The 17,278-nt window shown below is 40.7% G+C and overlaps 4 protein-coding genes across 16 annotated transcripts in view; 1 reads left to right on the top strand and 3 right to left on the bottom strand.

The window, feature by feature from the left end:
- Window positions 1–741: 741 nt before the first annotated feature.
- On the bottom strand, window positions 742–2,491 carry LOC6037352 (mRNA cap guanine-N7 methyltransferase). The gene is given in 3 exon segments (XM_001847223.2): window positions 742–1,040; window positions 1,103–1,930; window positions 1,933–2,491. Coding segments are annotated over 3 exon segments (1,302 nt in total). The 5' UTR covers window positions 2,333–2,491; the 3' UTR covers window positions 742–966.
- Window positions 2,492–2,616: 125 nt separating this feature from the next.
- Window positions 2,617–5,532, top strand: LOC6037353 (nuclear pore complex protein Nup93-1). Its single transcript, XM_001847224.2, has 3 exons — window positions 2,617–3,024; window positions 3,090–5,256; window positions 5,320–5,532. Exons 1-3 carry the CDS (start codon window positions 2,864–2,866, stop codon window positions 5,437–5,439), a joined length of 2,448 nt encoding a protein of 815 aa, XP_001847276.2. The 5' UTR covers window positions 2,617–2,863; the 3' UTR covers window positions 5,440–5,532.
- LOC6037354 (ADP-ribosylation factor-like protein 2-binding protein) lies at window positions 5,510–6,165 on the bottom strand. Its single transcript, XM_001847225.2, has 2 exons — window positions 5,965–6,165; window positions 5,510–5,912 (listed from the first exon to the last, which is right to left on the bottom strand). The coding sequence occupies exons 1-2, from the start codon at window positions 6,064–6,066 to the stop codon at window positions 5,562–5,564; spliced, it is 453 nt and encodes a 150-aa protein (XP_001847277.1). The 5' UTR covers window positions 6,067–6,165; the 3' UTR covers window positions 5,510–5,561.
- Window positions 6,166–7,614: 1,449 nt separating this feature from the next.
- LOC6037355 (tensin-1) overlaps window positions 7,615–17,278 on the bottom strand; it is a 447,484-nt gene continuing 437,820 nt past the window's right edge. For all 13 annotated transcript variants that reach the window (XM_038249944.1, XM_038249946.1, XM_038249948.1 and 10 more), the window contains 5 exons: window positions 14,865–15,363; window positions 14,699–14,807; window positions 14,502–14,634; window positions 9,738–9,836; window positions 7,615–9,676 (listed from right to left, as the gene is read on the bottom strand). In XM_038249944.1, the coding sequence (XP_038105872.1) occupies window positions 9,493–9,676; window positions 9,738–9,836; window positions 14,502–14,634; window positions 14,699–14,807; window positions 14,865–15,363 (1,024 nt within the window). In that variant the 3' untranslated portion in view covers window positions 7,615–9,492. The remainder of the gene's footprint in view (window positions 9,677–9,737; window positions 9,837–14,501; window positions 14,635–14,698; window positions 14,808–14,864; window positions 15,364–17,278) is intronic.

The raw sequence follows: 17,278 nt of genomic DNA, 5'->3' as shown, positions 1-17,278 counted from the left end.
TATTGAATGATTTTCACATCAATTTGACATGAAAAATATGTGTGGGTCAAAGGAAAAGCATGTGAATTTGTCGTGTTGATTTTTTGAGACACTCACGTGAAATAACACTTGAGATTACTCTGTTGGATTCTTTCAGTGTACCCGATTTCGTAGGGTGTTTCGTCAGGTCGAGAACTGTCAATTTTTTTACGGGGCAGATAATGCGTATACGCGTACCGGTTCCCAGTTAACTCAATCCGAATTCTGAAACGGAATCTAATTAGAATCGTATATACGGTTCCGTGTTCGAACCGGTTGTTGCGTTTGAAACGGAATTTGTGTACGATTCTAAATAGATTCCGTTTCAGAATTCGGATTGATTTGACTGGGTTGTTGCGTTTAAAACCGAAATTCGTAAACTATTCGACTTGAATTCCGTTTCTGAATACCGATTGAGTTGACTGGGTAGGGGTTTCAGTGTTTTTACTACAGCAAAATAAAAAAAAAATCAATTAAAAATTTTAATATGGAAACCTAGAAAATATTTTTTTGTTTTTTTTTTTTTGTCTTTGTATTAACCGTTTAATCACGCATTTTTAAATGTTTTCAAAGTGTTCTTTCCGGATTGATTTACAAAGAAAAACAAATGCATTTTTAGGAGAAACCGTAAAATCTGTATATTTTCAGTCGCATTACAAAATAATTATTTAATCATATTCAAGAGCAGACACAATCATTACAAAAAAATCGGAAAGGGAGCTGACCTCGAGCATACAAATCACTCCCAATGCTCGTAAGTTTTATTTATTTTTCACGATATAATCGAAACAAACACACAAAAAGAGGCTATTAATGGTTAATTTCACAATTGATGATTGTGTTGAACTTAGCGTGGTAGGTTCAAAGTATAATTAGATAGATCTATAAAATTGAAAGAAACTAAAACAAATCAATGCACTCGTGCTGCAATGGGTCCATTTTGTCTTTTTAGGAATAGATGGGTTTCCCATTCTTGTCCCAGCTGGTTTTCATCTTCTGGAAGGCGAAGAACATGTACAGTGCTGAAACGAGAAATCAACCATTAGTCAATGTAATCTTACGCAAAGTTGGGCGCATAACTCACTACTAGCCTCCCACTCGGACTTGGAAAGCGTGCCAACTTTTTGGAACCGACCGCCGCCACCCGCTCCTTTCTTATCCAGATGGCCCTGGGCGTGGCTGTACTCGCTCAGATTCTGTTGCCGCTCGCGCTCATCCCGCGACTGACCGGGGAACGTTTCGAGTGCTTGCATCTTTTCGATGAGGCCGCGGCCCGATTGGACCGATTCCGAGTAGAACTCGTCGAATCGCTGTTTCTCCACCAGACGCAGACCGTATTTGAGTGCCAGTTTGATTAGGGTTGGGAAGTGAACGAGAAACTCCGGACAGTCGACGACGCCGTCCAGCTGGAAGTTGTACTTGGCACCGAAGAGCGGCGGTTGCTCGGTGTCACAGAGAAACGTAATCTTGTAGACGTCGTTGCCGAAGGTGTCACTTCCGGCGGCCCGTTGCCGCTTCATGATCTCGTTCGCGTCCGGAATGGTTCCGATGAAGTAGCCACCCTCGCGCAGACATTCGGCCGCGTTCTTGAGCATAAACTCGGCCTGTCGGAGCGATTCGAAGCAGTAGTGAAAGGCGAACTGGCAGCTCACGAGGTTCAGCTCGACGGAGGCGTCGTGGTACTTTTCCCGCAGCCGCTGCAGGGTCGCATCGGCGGCGAAGAACTCCGCCGTGAAGACCTTTCCGGTACTGGCGCTTTGGCCCGAGTTTCGGCCGCCGCCACCGCTTCCGCGGTCATTTTGGATGATGTTCTTGTAGCGCGTTTCGCACTGTTCCACGCTGACCGCGGCAATGTCCGTGCAGATGAGGTGCGTGATGTTACCCTTGGACCACTTGAGCAAGTCACCTCCTTGCCGCAGCACATGTCCATCACGCGCAACGGCGTCCCGAGCGCGGCCTTTTCCCGGATCTTGTTCAGATATCGGTTGATCAGGATGCTCTTGATCCAGTTGTTGAAGTTGCGCATGTAGAATATCCGCGACTTGGACCGCTCGTACAGGCCACGTTCCTTCAGCTGGTTGTAATGCGATGCGACCACGGTCGTGTGTTGCGGGTCTTTCGATGGAACATTTGCCGATGGTTCGCCGTCAGCCTCCTCGTCATCACTGTGCGGGTGTTTAGTGGTTTTTCCCTCCTCCACCGGTAAAACTTCCGACGACGAAGCCGTTTCCGGCTGTTGATCTTCCGCTTCCTCGTCCTCGGATAACTGCGGCTCTGCCGCGCCAATCGCTTCGTTGTGTTCCACTTCCGCCATCACTGAACCGTCCAGCAGAAGGGTGAGATTATCTGCTGCTGAAATGTTGGACAAAATTTCGTTTACAGCTCGAAAAAACTGTTTTCCTCCAAAAAGACGATGGAAATCCTGCGACGATGACGGTCCAAAAGCAACTGTCTGCGACCGGATAGATGTTTTGATGCTTTGACGTTTCATGCCTGAACCGGTTCATACCGCAAAAACTACCCAGCGAGTTTGAAAGTTTGTCGTTTTACCTGAATTGTGCTCATCACAATTTTAACGTGTACGACAAACTGTCAACAAAAGCAACAGAATCCACCTCCAAAACAGTAAACAGTACCGACTGCCGCCAATAACTCGTTCACGATTTTTGCTTCGTTTTGTAAAAAAATAGTGTTGGAAAATTGCTGAAAACGTTTCAAAATTGTTCAATAGTTGGCGAACGATTAGGGGCAGTTGAAATATCTTCAAAATTTCACAGTATTTCATCGCATTTCACCGTACAGCCCATCCGTCGGATTTTGAGGTTAGAAGCGCAACGACGTCGTAATGGATTTCAGTGCTCTTCTCCAGCAAGCGCAAAAGCTAACCCACGAAACTCAGGTCTCCGATGACTTGCCGCGGGTCGAGCGCACGCTGCCGCAGGTGCTGCAAGCGACGCAGGAGCTGCATTCGCGCGTCTCCCAGACCGGCGCCCAGGACATGCAGGCGTAAGTTCCGGTCTTAATTTTAGAGGTGTTTGAGATTCGAAAGGGTTTTTTTTTTTTTCTTCCAGGCACATCCTGCTCGGCCACAAGGGAATCGATCTGCCAAAAATCTCGCAGAAGCTGGAGACGCTGAGCTCGCGCAAGACGTTCGAGCCGTTGGATCCGATTTCAACGACGGACATTCAGAGCTTCCTGCGCAACGAGAAGGAGAATGCGATTCTGTCCGTTATCGAGGAGGTGCACAAGAACTCGTTCCAGGCGGCGCAGAACGCCAAGTGGGAGCACACGATGAACGACTGGAAGCTGGAGAAGGTGAAGCTGATGAACGCGTTGATTGGGCCGTCGCAGAACTGGATTGATATCCGGAAGGGACCGGAACAGACAATTCTGAACGAGAGCACTTTTGGCGGGAGGTCGTCGTTGAACAACCAGGAAATGGCGTACGCTCGAGAGGTGTACGAGTACAACAAGCTAATCAACGAGGGTGCGATGCGCCCGTCGCTGGTTCAGCGGTTTGCTCAGGTTGCGGACGGGTTCAACGACTCGAAAGTCGGTGACATCTGGGAGATTATGAAGTACATGACGAACGTGACGCCCAGTCCGCGCACCCAAGATCCGCTGCGAGCCCGTTGCACCCAGACGCAGTTTATCGAACAGGCCAAGCGATATCTGGAGAATCGTTACAAGCTGTTCATGCAAACGGTCATTGCGGAACATCTGCGGGACGCACAACGCGGTGGAATCCCCAGCATTCTGAACCTGGTTGGATCGTTTGTCGGACTCAAGTTCGCCAACCAGAACCAAAACTCGAGCTTCATCGGGCTGCAGGACGGTCACGTAGACGGGAAGCCCCTCTGGCCAATGGTCTACTATTGTCTGCGGTGCGGTGACATCGCCTCCGCCCTCAAGTGCATGCAAATGGCCGGACCGGGTCACGACGACTTCATCGCCGTCCTCGAGGAAAAGTGCCGCAACCCCGGTCAGAAGATCAACCCCAAGCTGGAGCTGCAAATCCGCATGCAGTACAAGCGTCAAATCCGGAACGCCATCGATCCGTACAAGCGCGTCGTCTATTGCATCATCGGCTGCTGCGACATCCAGGAGCAACACCCGGAGGTCGCCAAAAGCTCCGATGACTTCCTCTGGATTCAGCTGTCCCTGATCCGCCCAGAGTCGGACGACAACTCGGAACATCTGACCTACTCGGGCCTCCAGGCGGTCATCCTGGAGCAGTACGGCGAGCGGCACTTCAACGCCACCGAACAGCCCCACCTGTACTACCAAGTTCTAGCGCTGACCGGCCAGTTCGAGGCCGGCATCGAGTTCCTGTCGCGCTTCGACAAGTTCCGTGCGCACGCCGTGCACATCGCGCTAGCGCTCAGCGAGCTGCACATGATCGGCGGGCCGCGCAACCTACAGGAGCCGCTGCTTTCCGTCGACATCGAGGACCCGCAGCCGATGCGCCGACTAAACATCGCCCGTCTCATCATGCTGTACGTGAAAAAGTTCGAAATCACCGACCCGGCCGAGGCGCTGCAGTACTTCTTCTTCCTGCGCAACCTGCGGGACAGCGACGGGCGTAATCTGTTCCTGGTGTGCGTGTCCGATCTGGCGATTGAGTGCCGCGACTTTGACCTGCTGTTTGGCAAGATGCAACGAGACGGGATCCGATCGCGGGGGTTGATCGACCAGTTTGAGAGCTCGCAAATTGACGCGAAGATGGCGTGCGAGATGATCGCCGAGGAGTTTGTTCGGAAGGGGATGTTTGAGGACGCGATTCGACTGTTTGATCTGGCGGGTATTCACGAGCAGGCGCTGCGGTACACGTCGATTCTGCTTTCGCAGGTGGTGCACCAGGCGAACAAGCCGGGATCGCTGCGCGAACGTCTGCAGCGAATGGCGATGGAGTTTACGGAGCGGTACGCTGGCGCGGAGAAGAACTGTGATCCGCCCACGTGGAGCACGTTTACGCTGCTAAAGGAGCTGATGATCTTCTTCGATCAGTACCACTGCAAGAACTACCAGCCGGCACTGGAAGTGCTCGAGAGGACAAAGTTGGTACCGCTGAAGATGCACGATCTGGAGACTTGCGTGCACAACTTTAAGCGGCTGGGCGGCGAGGTTTGCAAGGTCATTCCGGATCTGCTGCTGGCCACGATGGACATTGCGTACTGCAAGTACAAGGCGCTGCGCGGCAAGGACGTGGCCAAGTTTGACGACGCCGGACGGGAGCAGGTAAGCGCATCTTTTGACCTTGTTCAAAATTCCTCTTACCTTAATTTTTGTTCCATCTTGCAGCAACTCAACTACCTCCGCGAGCAGGCCAAGGCCCTGACCAACATGGCGGCGACCGTGCCCTACCGGATGCCCGGCGACACCAACAACCGTCTCGTGCAGACGGAAATCCTCATGCATTAAAAAATAATCACAAACACACACACACACACTTTTAAAGCTTCTTCAATTACTCAATAAAACTACTCTGTCATTGCCATCGTTGAAAAGAAAAAACTCTATTTTACTCCGTTCCGTCCGACAATTTACGGCTGCTTCTGCAATCCGGTCACGCTGAAGTCCTTGCTCAGTTCGTCGTAGGCGCCCTCCTTAAACGATTTGTAGTCAAGCAACATTTCCTTGAAGGTCAAAAAATCGGTCAGCGTGTAAAGCAGCTCGAAGATTTCCCCGTCCAGCTGGGCGCTACGTCTATTTTCCAGCTCCCGGGCAAACCGTTCCATGTCGAACATGTTCCGCATCCGGTCGTTGAGCGATTCCACGATGAATGTCTCCACCAGAAACTGGTACTTTTGATAGATTTCCGTGTAAGCGATTTTATTCTCCTCGCCAGGTTCGAAAACCAGATAGTAGCAATCCATGAATTGGTTCACCAGCGTCTGCAAGGTTGGAAAAATTACAATGACGGTACTACCCTTTTTTAAATCCCACCTGAAATTCCTCCCCGATAACGATGTCCTCGATGTGCCCGATAACGGTGTCGAAATACTCGGTTGAGTTTTGTCTTTTGATCAAGTTTTCCTCGAAATCCATTTTTTTCCGCCCAAAAAAACACAAACTTATCCAAAATATCCAATCTTTTCAAGTCTCCAACTAATAAACATTCAATAATGATCCGTTGTCATAATAAACGGGCGGGGTTAGTTTGTTTGGCGGAAACCATGACAACGCGCGCGTCAACCACGTGGCCTTTCTCCTCAACAGGTGCCGCAGTGCTGCCACCTCCCATTGACGGTGAGGCCACGTGGCGTGGGGAAAATGGTTTGCCATAGAAGTCCCTTCAATTAAAACAAACAATTAAAAAATGTATAGCTTGAGCAATTATTCAAATTCGTTGTTCATTTGAAGAGCAGGAAAGACATACATAATATCTACATTCACTGCTCTGAACTCTGCTTTACGTTTGCTCTGGGCACGTACCTTCCGTCAACGTGTAGCCGACATGCGGGATTATAGCTGTTGGAACCGGTCCAGTCTAGTTTTCAACGTACACCTCCTTTAGGGTTGGAATCCGCGTCCAATCGGGAAAAAATAATCTGAGAAATCTGGATTGTTTGTTAAAAGAAATGGTAGACAATAGTTTTATCAATCTGTAACATAAATACCTTTAACAAAAAAAACCAGGAAACAAAAAGTCGTCCTACAGAGAGAAGATCTAGAGTTTGTTTGAAAAGATCCAATAAACCAAATTTCCAGTTTTTGCTTTTTGGGTGTTTTTGAAACCGCCTTGAGCTCGGCCTTGAATCAGGGGTGTTTAAAAACACCCAAAAAGCAAAAACTGAAAATTTGATTTATTGGAACTTAAAAAAAAAAACTTCAGAGATAAATTACTAGAAGAAATACTATTTAAAAGAAATAAAAAAAAAGTTTTTTTTGTTCTTTGTTGTGCTTTGGATTTTAAATGAACCACAATATTTCACAATTTCTCGAATCGCGGTTATTGGTTTTGTGCCCTAATGAAATGTTTGGCTCGAAATATAAAAAAGTATATAAATATATTTATAAGAAAGCAATTTAATTGGAATCACATTGGAAATTTTAATCCAATGTGATTCCAATTAAATTGGTTGCTTATAAATATATTTCTTTTATTATTACTTTTTTATATTTCGAGCCAAACATTTCATTAGGGCACAAAACCAATAACCGCGATTCGAGAAAATCGCTTGCAAAAAGTGGACAACTTGTTTCAATTCCTATTTAAAAAAGAAGTTTGACTGATGGTATTTTTACTTATGATACGATAAACCACATCATTATCCTCAACTCTGCTTGAATGCTTCTTAATTTATGTTGATTTTCGCAATAAAACTCATAATTTAAAAAAAAAATCTCGTTTTTGGGCACTTTTAACTTTCCAACTGTTGTTCATAATGGGCCCTTTTCAAATGCAATTTCGAAAAGAACTACCTAAAAGGGCACTAAAATTAGCTGATTTTATGTTTGCACGCTCATATGAAATAACTACTACTGTAGTAATTTTGGTTGTGACGAAATAAGTTGCTGGGAGATGACCAAAAATGTTTCATGTTTGATTTTTTTTTGTTGGAGTTGTGATATGCTTGAGTGAAATCCTACGGCTATGATTACTTCCACTTTTATTTGAACATTTTGCCAGTTATTTGTGTGTGTGTTAAGTTTTCCTGTTTATATTTACACAACGTGTAACAATAGAAATAAGTTGATAAATGAGGATATTTTTTTTGTGCTAATTTAAAAAAAAGGTTGATGAAATTTGGTTGTTGAACAAATTCGGGTGACTCGTTTTACCAAACCAAAAATAACTAAAGACAACAATAAATTTTTAACCGTAGAAGGGATAAAATAGGAATAAAACAACAAAAAAGTGCAATTAAAACAAAAGTGGGAGGTTTCCATAACAATTTTCTCTGACTGTGCCTTTCAAACATGGTGTAAGACTAGCTCATTTTTTCTGTATTTTTAACAACTTGAATGATTAACACGAATCTGTGTAATGGTTTCATGGTGACTATTGAATAACGTTTTGCATTACAAAATTTCCTTTAATTGGTAGTCAAAAAATTGCTGCTCATTTGTTGTGGTGTGTATTATTAGGCACGTTTTCATCCTCCGTTTTTTTGTGAACATTTCGATTAACTGAAAAAAAACTCTTTATTTCTTCATGCTTCAGTTAGTCTAACTCTCTAACGCTACATCTGGTTTTAATACTTTTTAGTTTTGTTTTAGGTGCCTGCGCACACACTTTTTTGTTGTTGTTGTTGTTGATTAGTAGTTATAAACGCCTCCTTCTCAATTTCTCGAAGGAGACGCTTATTCGTTCGTTTTATTCATGTTTCTTTTTTCGTAACACTTTTTCTTTGACAACAGTTTCTGCAAAGCGAAAAAATATCCGTTTGGGTTTGTTTGAGTTGTTTTCGAATGTTTTAGAAAGTTGCAAACGCAAATTTTGGCGCGTTCTCTCAGAGCGATTTTCGGCGCAGAAAAAAGCTTAGGAAGAAACGGTACTTTGGGCAATTCGAATTGTTTGTTAGCGAGAGAGATAGCGTTTCTTAAAAGCTGTGCCGCTACAAAATTGAAGGGTGGGAAGCTGCCGTTCAAACAAGAAATAAAGTGCCATTTTGTCTCGTTCGCTGAAAAGGGTTGCTTTTTTTGGGGGTTAAAACATTGAGCTGAAAATGAAGCGAAACGAAAGAAGAATTCTACAACGAAGAAGCCGATTTTGCAAGAAAAAAAACAGTGTGTGCGTGTTAAAACGTGGCGAGTAACGTGTGAAAGTGATGTGTCGTTTAGTTCAGTGTTGGGAGGTGAGTCTGTTTTGTAGGGGTGTTTTCGGGGCGTTTGCGAGGGGAAATTTAGGGATTAGTTACAAAAGAAACAAATGAAAAGGTGCAGAGATGGATTTTCTTTTACAGAATGGTTTAATTTATTTTTTTATAAATATTTTTTTGAATGTTAAATAATATTTCCTTCTGCGTAGAAAACTACATTTATACATGCGTTGCGCTAAATAATTACACTGACAATTTGCGTGGATATATTAATATTACACAATATGGTAGTTGTGGTTGCGTTTCCTTTTAATTCTTTCTGTTATTTAACATAAGTAATACAGTTTTGCAATCAAATTAATTAAAGTGTTTACACTTTTATTCTCATGCTGCTGCGCTGCGTTTCTGTTAAAAATATCCAACTTGACTATTCTAAAAAGCTGCTTTCCACGTGTGGCGGCGTGTGTCCAAATCTCCTTTTTCCTTAATTCATGCAGTTAACTTCCGCTCAGATTGTTTGTGTTTAGTGCGATTGCGTTGCTTCGTTAAGTAGTACCAATAAAGATAAATTTTACTTGCGACTTGCCCGCAAATTTTGTGTTTTTTTTTTGTGTCGACGTATTTGAACAAAAAAACAAACAAATTTCTAACAGCAAAAATGACTCGAATTTTCCCTTCCTTCTTTTTCCGTAAAGCATGAAGCCCCCCCTTAAATTGCCCTCGCAACGGGCTGCTGGGGCTGATTGGAGGCCGAACCACCTCCCCCGAGGACCACCTTGTTGGCAAAGGACACGATGGCGGTGGCCGGCTGGGTCGCCTCGAGCTCGCAAAACACGTGGCACTGGTTGTCCGCCGAGGTGGGCGACCGCTTGGCGACGAAGGCGAAGATGCGTCTGAAAAAAAGGTGATAATTTTGAAAATTGAAGTTTAAATTAATTTTGAAGAGGGTCTTACTTGGATGCGGGGATGTCTCCCGTGGTGGACGGTATGCTCCACCGGTGCTCATCCGGGTCAAGGCCGCAGAACGACACGTTGTTTGAGGGGTAGTGGCGCCTGGAGTGGAAAGAAATAAAGAGAACGAAAATTATTTTGTTTTTTGAATCCCTTTGACACTCATGGTACTCCTTAGCATTATTTTTTAAATGTAAAAAGGTTAAGATCCTAATATTTTTATTTTTTTTTCCATTTTCAGTTTTTTTTTAAGTTTTACATCTATTATTTTAAATTTTTTAAGCTTTAAAACTTTCTAATTTTGGATTTGAAAATATTTATTTATTTTTTTTTTTTTTTTTATTTCGGATTTTTATAATTTTTGAATTCTGAATTTTGAATTTCTGAATTCTTGAATTTTTGAAATCTTCAAAAACTTTACATTTAAATATGAATTTTGGAAATTCTAAACCTTTTTTTTTACAGATCTTTTTTCGCAATTTCAAATTTTAGAATTTTGAAATTGTTAATCTTTTTCATGTTCAAATCATAAAATTGGAATTAATTATTTTTATTTTATTTTTGAGCTTTTTTATAAATGTTCACCCGCCACTGCAACTGATTTTGTTTTTGAAAATTTCTTAGCTAAACATATTAAGCTCTTTATTTATTTCAGTTTTTTTAATTTTTGCTTTTTATACCAAAAATTTAAATTTTACATTTTTTTGATTTTTTATTCTTAAATTTCTGAACTTTTGAACTTTTAAATCTCAAAACTATGGAGTTCCTAACTAGGTAACCGCAACCACAACCGAATATTTAAATATAATGCTTTTTTAGATTTGAATAAAAAAAATGGAATTTTCAGAATTAAAAAAAATCACGGATTAAAATTTTTAGATATTTTTTTTTAGTTTTAGAATTTTTTTTTCCATCAATCTTGATATTTTTTAACCTTTTTCAAATTTGAATCTTAATTTTTTTGAATTTCTGAATTCTTGAATTTTTATAATGCTAACTAGGCAATAGAGCTGGGACTTCGCATATCCGAATAATTTGCAGAATTAATAATTCTATTAGAAAATGAACTAACTTATACAAGCCAGCTTTGTCTCACGACTGTGGGGTGACATAAAAATGAAACAAAATTATTTTACAGGTTTTCAAAAGACCTCTAATTTCCGTAAAACTATCCGATCCGTTACATTTCAATTTCTAATCTATTTTGGATTCATCAAATCTTTTTATCCAAGTAATTTTCAGTTCTGTGTGTGTGTGTGTGTGGTCAATCCAATACCCGCTGGCCGGCAGCGAAATTATGGGAAAGAATAGTTTGTATCAGACTTGGTTTATGCTGATACAACATATCTCAGTCCCGGGTATTAGGTGGTGACAGCCCTCGCGCTGCTTCCAATGACCCATTTCAGAATGGCAGAGATCCTAGCGGCCCAATTCCGAGGTCATTGGGCATTGTCTGGCCCCGCCTAAACATAGAACAAGAACCAGACGAGTCCTCGAACTATCTTTAAACTTCCAATCCCATCAGGCAAAACAGGGATCAGCGCGTATTTAATAATTGTTGAAAAGTAGGCAAAATGTGAAAATTTCAGTTTGGATAGATCTCATCAAGTTTCTGGTTTCTGGTAGTCCTAAGCACCCGGGAGTTGTCCCATATTTAGGCCGTATGCGTCCGGAATTCCAGTTGCGCTCACGAGCCTCTATCACGAGCAGCTTGATCCTATTCTACCGACACGACTCACATCCTGGCGTACTGATATGCTGGCAATTCTTGGTCAGCTGCTGCTTCAGCACGATATCCACGTTCTCCGACCAACCTCAACCGATCGCAGACCGCCCACCAAGCTTTGCTGATCTTCCAAGTACTTTTTCTCGATCTGCATCACCTTTTCCAGTATCAGTTGAAATGGCTTGAGCGCTGCTTGATGACACTTCCAAAAATATTCCTTGGCAAACTGCTTTTATTTCTTTCGCACTATTTGATTTTTTTTAACGAGTTGAATACCACCCTTAGAACGAGCTAGTCCACATCACACTAATACTACTGCAAGAGCGAAGCCGCCGCGATGAACTGTCAAACGCTTGACCAAGCGGCGAAGAAAACAAAAATCGCAAAAACTGCCCAAATTCCAAAAATTGCAGGAAATCTTCACTGTCCACATGAAATCTACACATTGTATAGTCTTTTCACTACTTTTCACACGATTTACTATAAAAACTACCGACTACACAATTCAAATTCCGCGGACCGCACACCGCCAGCCTCTGCTCTCGATGGCAGGGCTGCCAACTTCTCCCTATCCAAATAATTTTCAGTTCTGATACGATTTTCGAATATCTCTATTGATTTGGTTTGATTTAAAAGATAATTTCTGATTTAATATAGAAAAAATGTAAATTATCCGGATATCCGAAATCCCAGCTCTACTAGGCAACAACAACCGCAACCAAATTTTTAAATGTATTGCATTGTTTTATTTGATTTTTTAACTTTTGTAATCTTTAGGTGTCCAAGTTCAATAATCCTCTTATTTTAAAAATTAAAGAAATATTATTTTTCCAGTTTTTGAATTATCACATTTTTTAATATTTAAATTTTTAATTTTCAAATTTGATGTTCTGGATTTTTTTCATTTTTGACCTTTTTTCAATTTTTGAATTCTGAATTTAAAAATATCTACATTTTTTAATTCCAGAATTTATGAATTCAATGCTAGGCAACTGCAATTCACCGCAACCGAATAATTAAATATTTTTTTCTAAATTGAATTTTTATATTTTAGAATTTTCAGGTCTTCAAAGTCAAAATTTTCTGAATTAAAAAAATTAAGATCTATTTTTCAGTTTTTAAAATTTTCGCATTATTTAATCTTAAAATTTCAAACAATCTTAATTTTAAATTTTCGAACTTTTTGTTTTGAGTTTCATAACTTTAAAATCTCTAAATATTTGAATTTAATAATTCTTGAATTTTGTAATTCCTTACTAGGCAACCGCAATTAACCGCAACCGAATAATTAAATTACTGTTTCCTTTTTTTAAATTGAATTTTAAAATTTTGGAATTTTCATGTTTTTTCATGTCAGCAATTACCGAATTAAAACAAAATGTAAGATCTCCTTTTTTCTGTTTTTGCATTTTCACATTGTTTAATCTTAAAATTTAAAATTTTCTGATTTAAATTTTTAATTTTTCTTGTTTTTGATTTTTTTAGTTTCTAAACTTTTGAACCTCTAAATTTTTGAATTTCTGATGCTGAATTTTTAAATTCTTTTACTTGGCAACCGAAACCGCAACCGAATATTTAAATTTATGGCATTTTTGAATCGCGATTTTTTTAAATTTTGTAGTGTTAAAATTTTCTTATTATGAAAGTACAGAACTCGGATTCTTTTAAAACAAATCATTTTGAATTTTTAAGTCTAAGAATGGAGCACCCGCAGTCGAGCAGTTTTGACAGTTCGCTCCATAAGAAATACAATGTAGAAAAAAGCAAAAACTGCTCAAATAGAAGTGCTCCAATAGAGAAAATTTGAATTTATTTTTTTTATTAAAAAATTGCATTTTAATTTTTTTATCTTAGGGAAACATTGACTACTTTCAAAAAAAAGATACCTAGAACGGTGCACTTTATCAAAAATTCACTAAAGTACTTTTTGATTGCCAATTTAATTTTACATCGGAAAATGAAGTTGAAAATTTTTAGAGACCGATATTTCGATTTTTTTAAGAAATCAGTAGCGATTAAAAAAATCATAACTCAGTCAAAGATTTTTTGCACAACCTGCAAATTTCTAAAAAGTTGGATTTTGATTTCCCCTAAAACATAAAAAAAGTGTTTTGAAGCATCATTTTTGTATGGACAGCTGCCAAATTTTTATGGAATATTATATGGACAAACTAATGATGCAAAATTGCTTCTTTGGGCATACCAAAGACATCAAAAAAGTTTCAGCCGGATTAAAAAATACAAAAATTAAAATTCATATGTTTAAAATGTTAAATAAAATTTTAGGATTTAGTATTTTCGGAATTTTTGACTCTATAATTTTTAAAATTAAAGAATATTTAAATTTCTATTTTTAAAATGTTTGAATTATTGAATTTTTAAACATAAAACCGGGATCGGTTGTGTTCGGTCTAAGACGGTCCTGGTGGCGTTTTCCGAGATGAGATTTGTCTGAACACGCCTTCCGTCGGGCGTAGAAGTAAATGGTCTAAACTGGAGGTTAGGACGTTAGCTCAGTCCAGGTGTAGGAGTCGTCTCCTGGGTCCTGTCTCGGTAGAGTCGCTGGTAGGCAGTTGGACCCACAATCCAAAGGTCGTCAGTTTAAATCCCGGGGTGGATGGACGCTTAGGTGTAAAAAGAGGTTTGCAATTGCCTCAACAATAAGGCCTTCGGGCACCTACTTTCGAGTAGGAATCTCGTAATCGAGAACGCTAATTTGTTTTTAGTTATTTTTGAAATTATGAATCTTTGAATTTTTAAATTTCAAGGTTTTTGTCATTTTTCGTTTGACACCCCGTTGGTTTGACAAAATCAAACTAAAAGTGACGAACTGTCACTTTTACACGGCACTCACGCACACTATCAAAACAAACGTTAGGTAGTGTGTGTGAACTCCGTGTAAAAGGGGTGTCAAACTAAAAAGTGACCCCGTTTGTTTGACAACAGTTGGTGTCAGATCATCGGGGTTGGAGTGTATTTAAATGTTGTTTTTTTTTTTAATTATTAAAATCTGTTTTTTTTTCTGCTGGACCAACACTCACCTGAAAAACAGCTGCCGGGTGTTGTCCGTGAGGGTGATGCCCTGGATTGAAACCTTGTAGTGCACTTGCGTGGGCTTTGGCAGCGGCCGCAGCGACAGCAGCAGCCCGACGGCCTTCCGGATCGCTTGGGGTCCTTTTGGAGAAGAAAAGTTCAATGTTAACTTCAAATTAGCTTGCGTGGCGGTTTGATCTCTTACCCGTGAGTGATTCCGTATCACAGGTGAACAAGTACAGCACGTTACAGGCGGCACCCTGGGTCAGAAGCTGCTGCTGGGCCGGGGACTGGAAGTCGGTTTGCTGGAGGTCCTACGGAATAAAACAGCGTTATTTGACCACACCAGACCGTGATGTTAAGCATCTTACCGTATCGGGTATGATCAAGCGGCAGGGCAGCGCCAAAGGCGTGATCGAGTGCTGGTAGACCAACGCCGACAGGGACGTAAAGACGGGCTCGTTCGAGCATCCCTTCAGCCGCACCCCTCGGATCGTCGGCTCCACCAGGAAGTGCCGCACCAGTTCGTCCCCGTTGGATCCTCCCGCCTTCGGTTGCACTCCCGGCGGTGGATGGGCCACCTTGACGACCAGCCCGTAAGCGTTCGCGAACGTGGTCGAATCGCGCACCACAAACGTGCCCGGCGCGGCGTTCCGCAGCAGTCCGATCGCTTCCTCGCGGCTGATGGCCGGCTTGTACCAGTACTTGGACGAATCGCGGGCGAATTTCACAAACTGGGGCGCCACCTCCTGGGGTTCGCTGTTGGCGTTCGAGGTCGTCGAGTTGCGCCGGGACGTGTAGCACGACATCGTTTCGTTCTGGTTCTGGATGAGCTGTTCCTGGGAGCGCTGGCCGGTGAAGAGGTCCTTGCTGTGGTGAGGTGGAAAAGATTAGCTGGAATGCTTGCGAAAGCTTGGGTGGACAACGTGCAAACAGTTTAACAACTTCGACAGGCTCGACACAAATTGCTCATCTCAACGGAATTGTTAGTAAGAGTTGAGTTTAGTAACGATTTACTTTACTTTACTTTGGACATGAGCTAATTCGACTTTTGTTAGAATTTTGTAATTTTTAGGGATGCGACATAATTTTGACAATGTAACAAATTATGCTAAAGAATATTTTCATTTTAATTGAAATTCAAAAATTGTTAGGTGACATAAATTTATCAAAAATATTTGCAACGGCCTTATTGTTTTTATATCGTTGTTTATTTCACTAACGTGACTTAAACCTATATTGTTTTTCATTACTTTACGAAAAATTGAAAGAACATTGAACGGAGATGGAACACTATATTTTCCATATTTGGAAAGTAATCCATATTAATCAATATTTTTTTCGTAAATTTTAAATTCCTTTTGAAAGATTTTTTTATAAATTGAGAAAAGTTTGAAGCAATCAATAAAAAAGAAATTCTAAAACCCAGTCTACTAAAGATTAAGCTTTGTTAAAGTTGTATGATTTTTGGTTGAATTTAACTCAACATTTAAGTGAGATTACCAAAATTTAAAAAGAAAAAAATATACACCTTACTGAAACCTTACATTACTCACTTTTTAGTTTGACACCTCTTTTACACGGAGTTCACACACACTACCAAACTTTTGTTTTGATAGTGTGCGTGAGTGCCGAGTAAAAAGTGACAGTTCGTCACTTTTTAGTTTGACTTTGACCAACCAACGGGGCACAAATTAAAAAAGTGTCAAACGAAAAAGTGACCAATCACCGCGGGGTAGAGTGTACAATTTCATGGAGGCAGAAACACCGACAAACAGACACGAAAGTTACATAACCCAAAGTGTGTCATAGTGGTCAAGAAAGACGTTTATCTATTTTAACAAGTGATTTAAAAAAAAACTCATAGATTCCGTCACGGGTATGAATCTTCAAGCAAAATCAATCCTTCTTGACAGAAAAGCTCCTATACCCAGTCAAATCAATCCGAATTCCGAAATGGAATCTAATTAGAATCGTATACAAATTCCGTTTCAAACGCAACAACCGATTCCGTTTCAGAATTCGGATTGATTTGACTGGGTACTTGACAGCACATTCCAAGGGGACCATAGTTGATCCATCGAAAAAATGTTGTCTTGTCAATTTTTTTTTTGCATTAAAATAAGAAAAAAAAGTGTTCAGAAATGGTTTTTAATCGTGTTTTTTACCGTTGTACATAAAAATTTACATAGGGCTTCAGTACCCAATTGTATCAGAAAAAACTGAGGCATTTTTACTAGTTTTCCCTGATTTGTGTTCTGCGTGCGCGTCTAAAAACAGATTCAGGCAAAACCGATTCAATCTAGGGAAGAGAAAGTAGAAATATTGATCTGAGTAAATTTACTCCGAAATAATTAGGAATTAAATTCGAGCAATTCCAGCTCAAATCAGGAATTTTTCTGGTACTTTTGTACCCGACCCTCTCCGATTTCAATGAAACTTTGTAGACATGTTATCCTAGGCCTATATAAGCCATTTTTGTGTATATGGAGCCAATTGGGTCCTAAAATGAAGCTTAGATTGCTGATATTATTGTTTACAGCTATAAAGCTTATTATTCTGAGTACAATGACCCTTCGTACGACCACAAAGAGTTTAAAATTGATTTTTAAATCAATTTTAAAAAAATTAACCTCGCAGTCCTTCTTGACAGAAAAGCTCCTACTTGACAGCTCGTTCCAAGGGAACCATAGTTGATCCATCAAAAAAATGTTGTCTTGTCAAAATTTATGTTTGCATTAAAATGAAAAAAAGTGATCAGAAATGGTTTTTAATTGTGTTTTTT

Source organism: Culex quinquefasciatus, chromosome 1, assembly GCF_015732765.1.
Source record: "Culex quinquefasciatus strain JHB chromosome 1, VPISU_Cqui_1.0_pri_paternal, whole genome shotgun sequence".
In the NCBI taxonomy this organism is placed as follows: domain Eukaryota; kingdom Metazoa; phylum Arthropoda; class Insecta; order Diptera; family Culicidae; genus Culex; species Culex quinquefasciatus.
The sequence above is the reverse complement of the archived record's forward strand: the minus strand, read 5'-3'. Positions and strand labels throughout refer to the sequence as shown.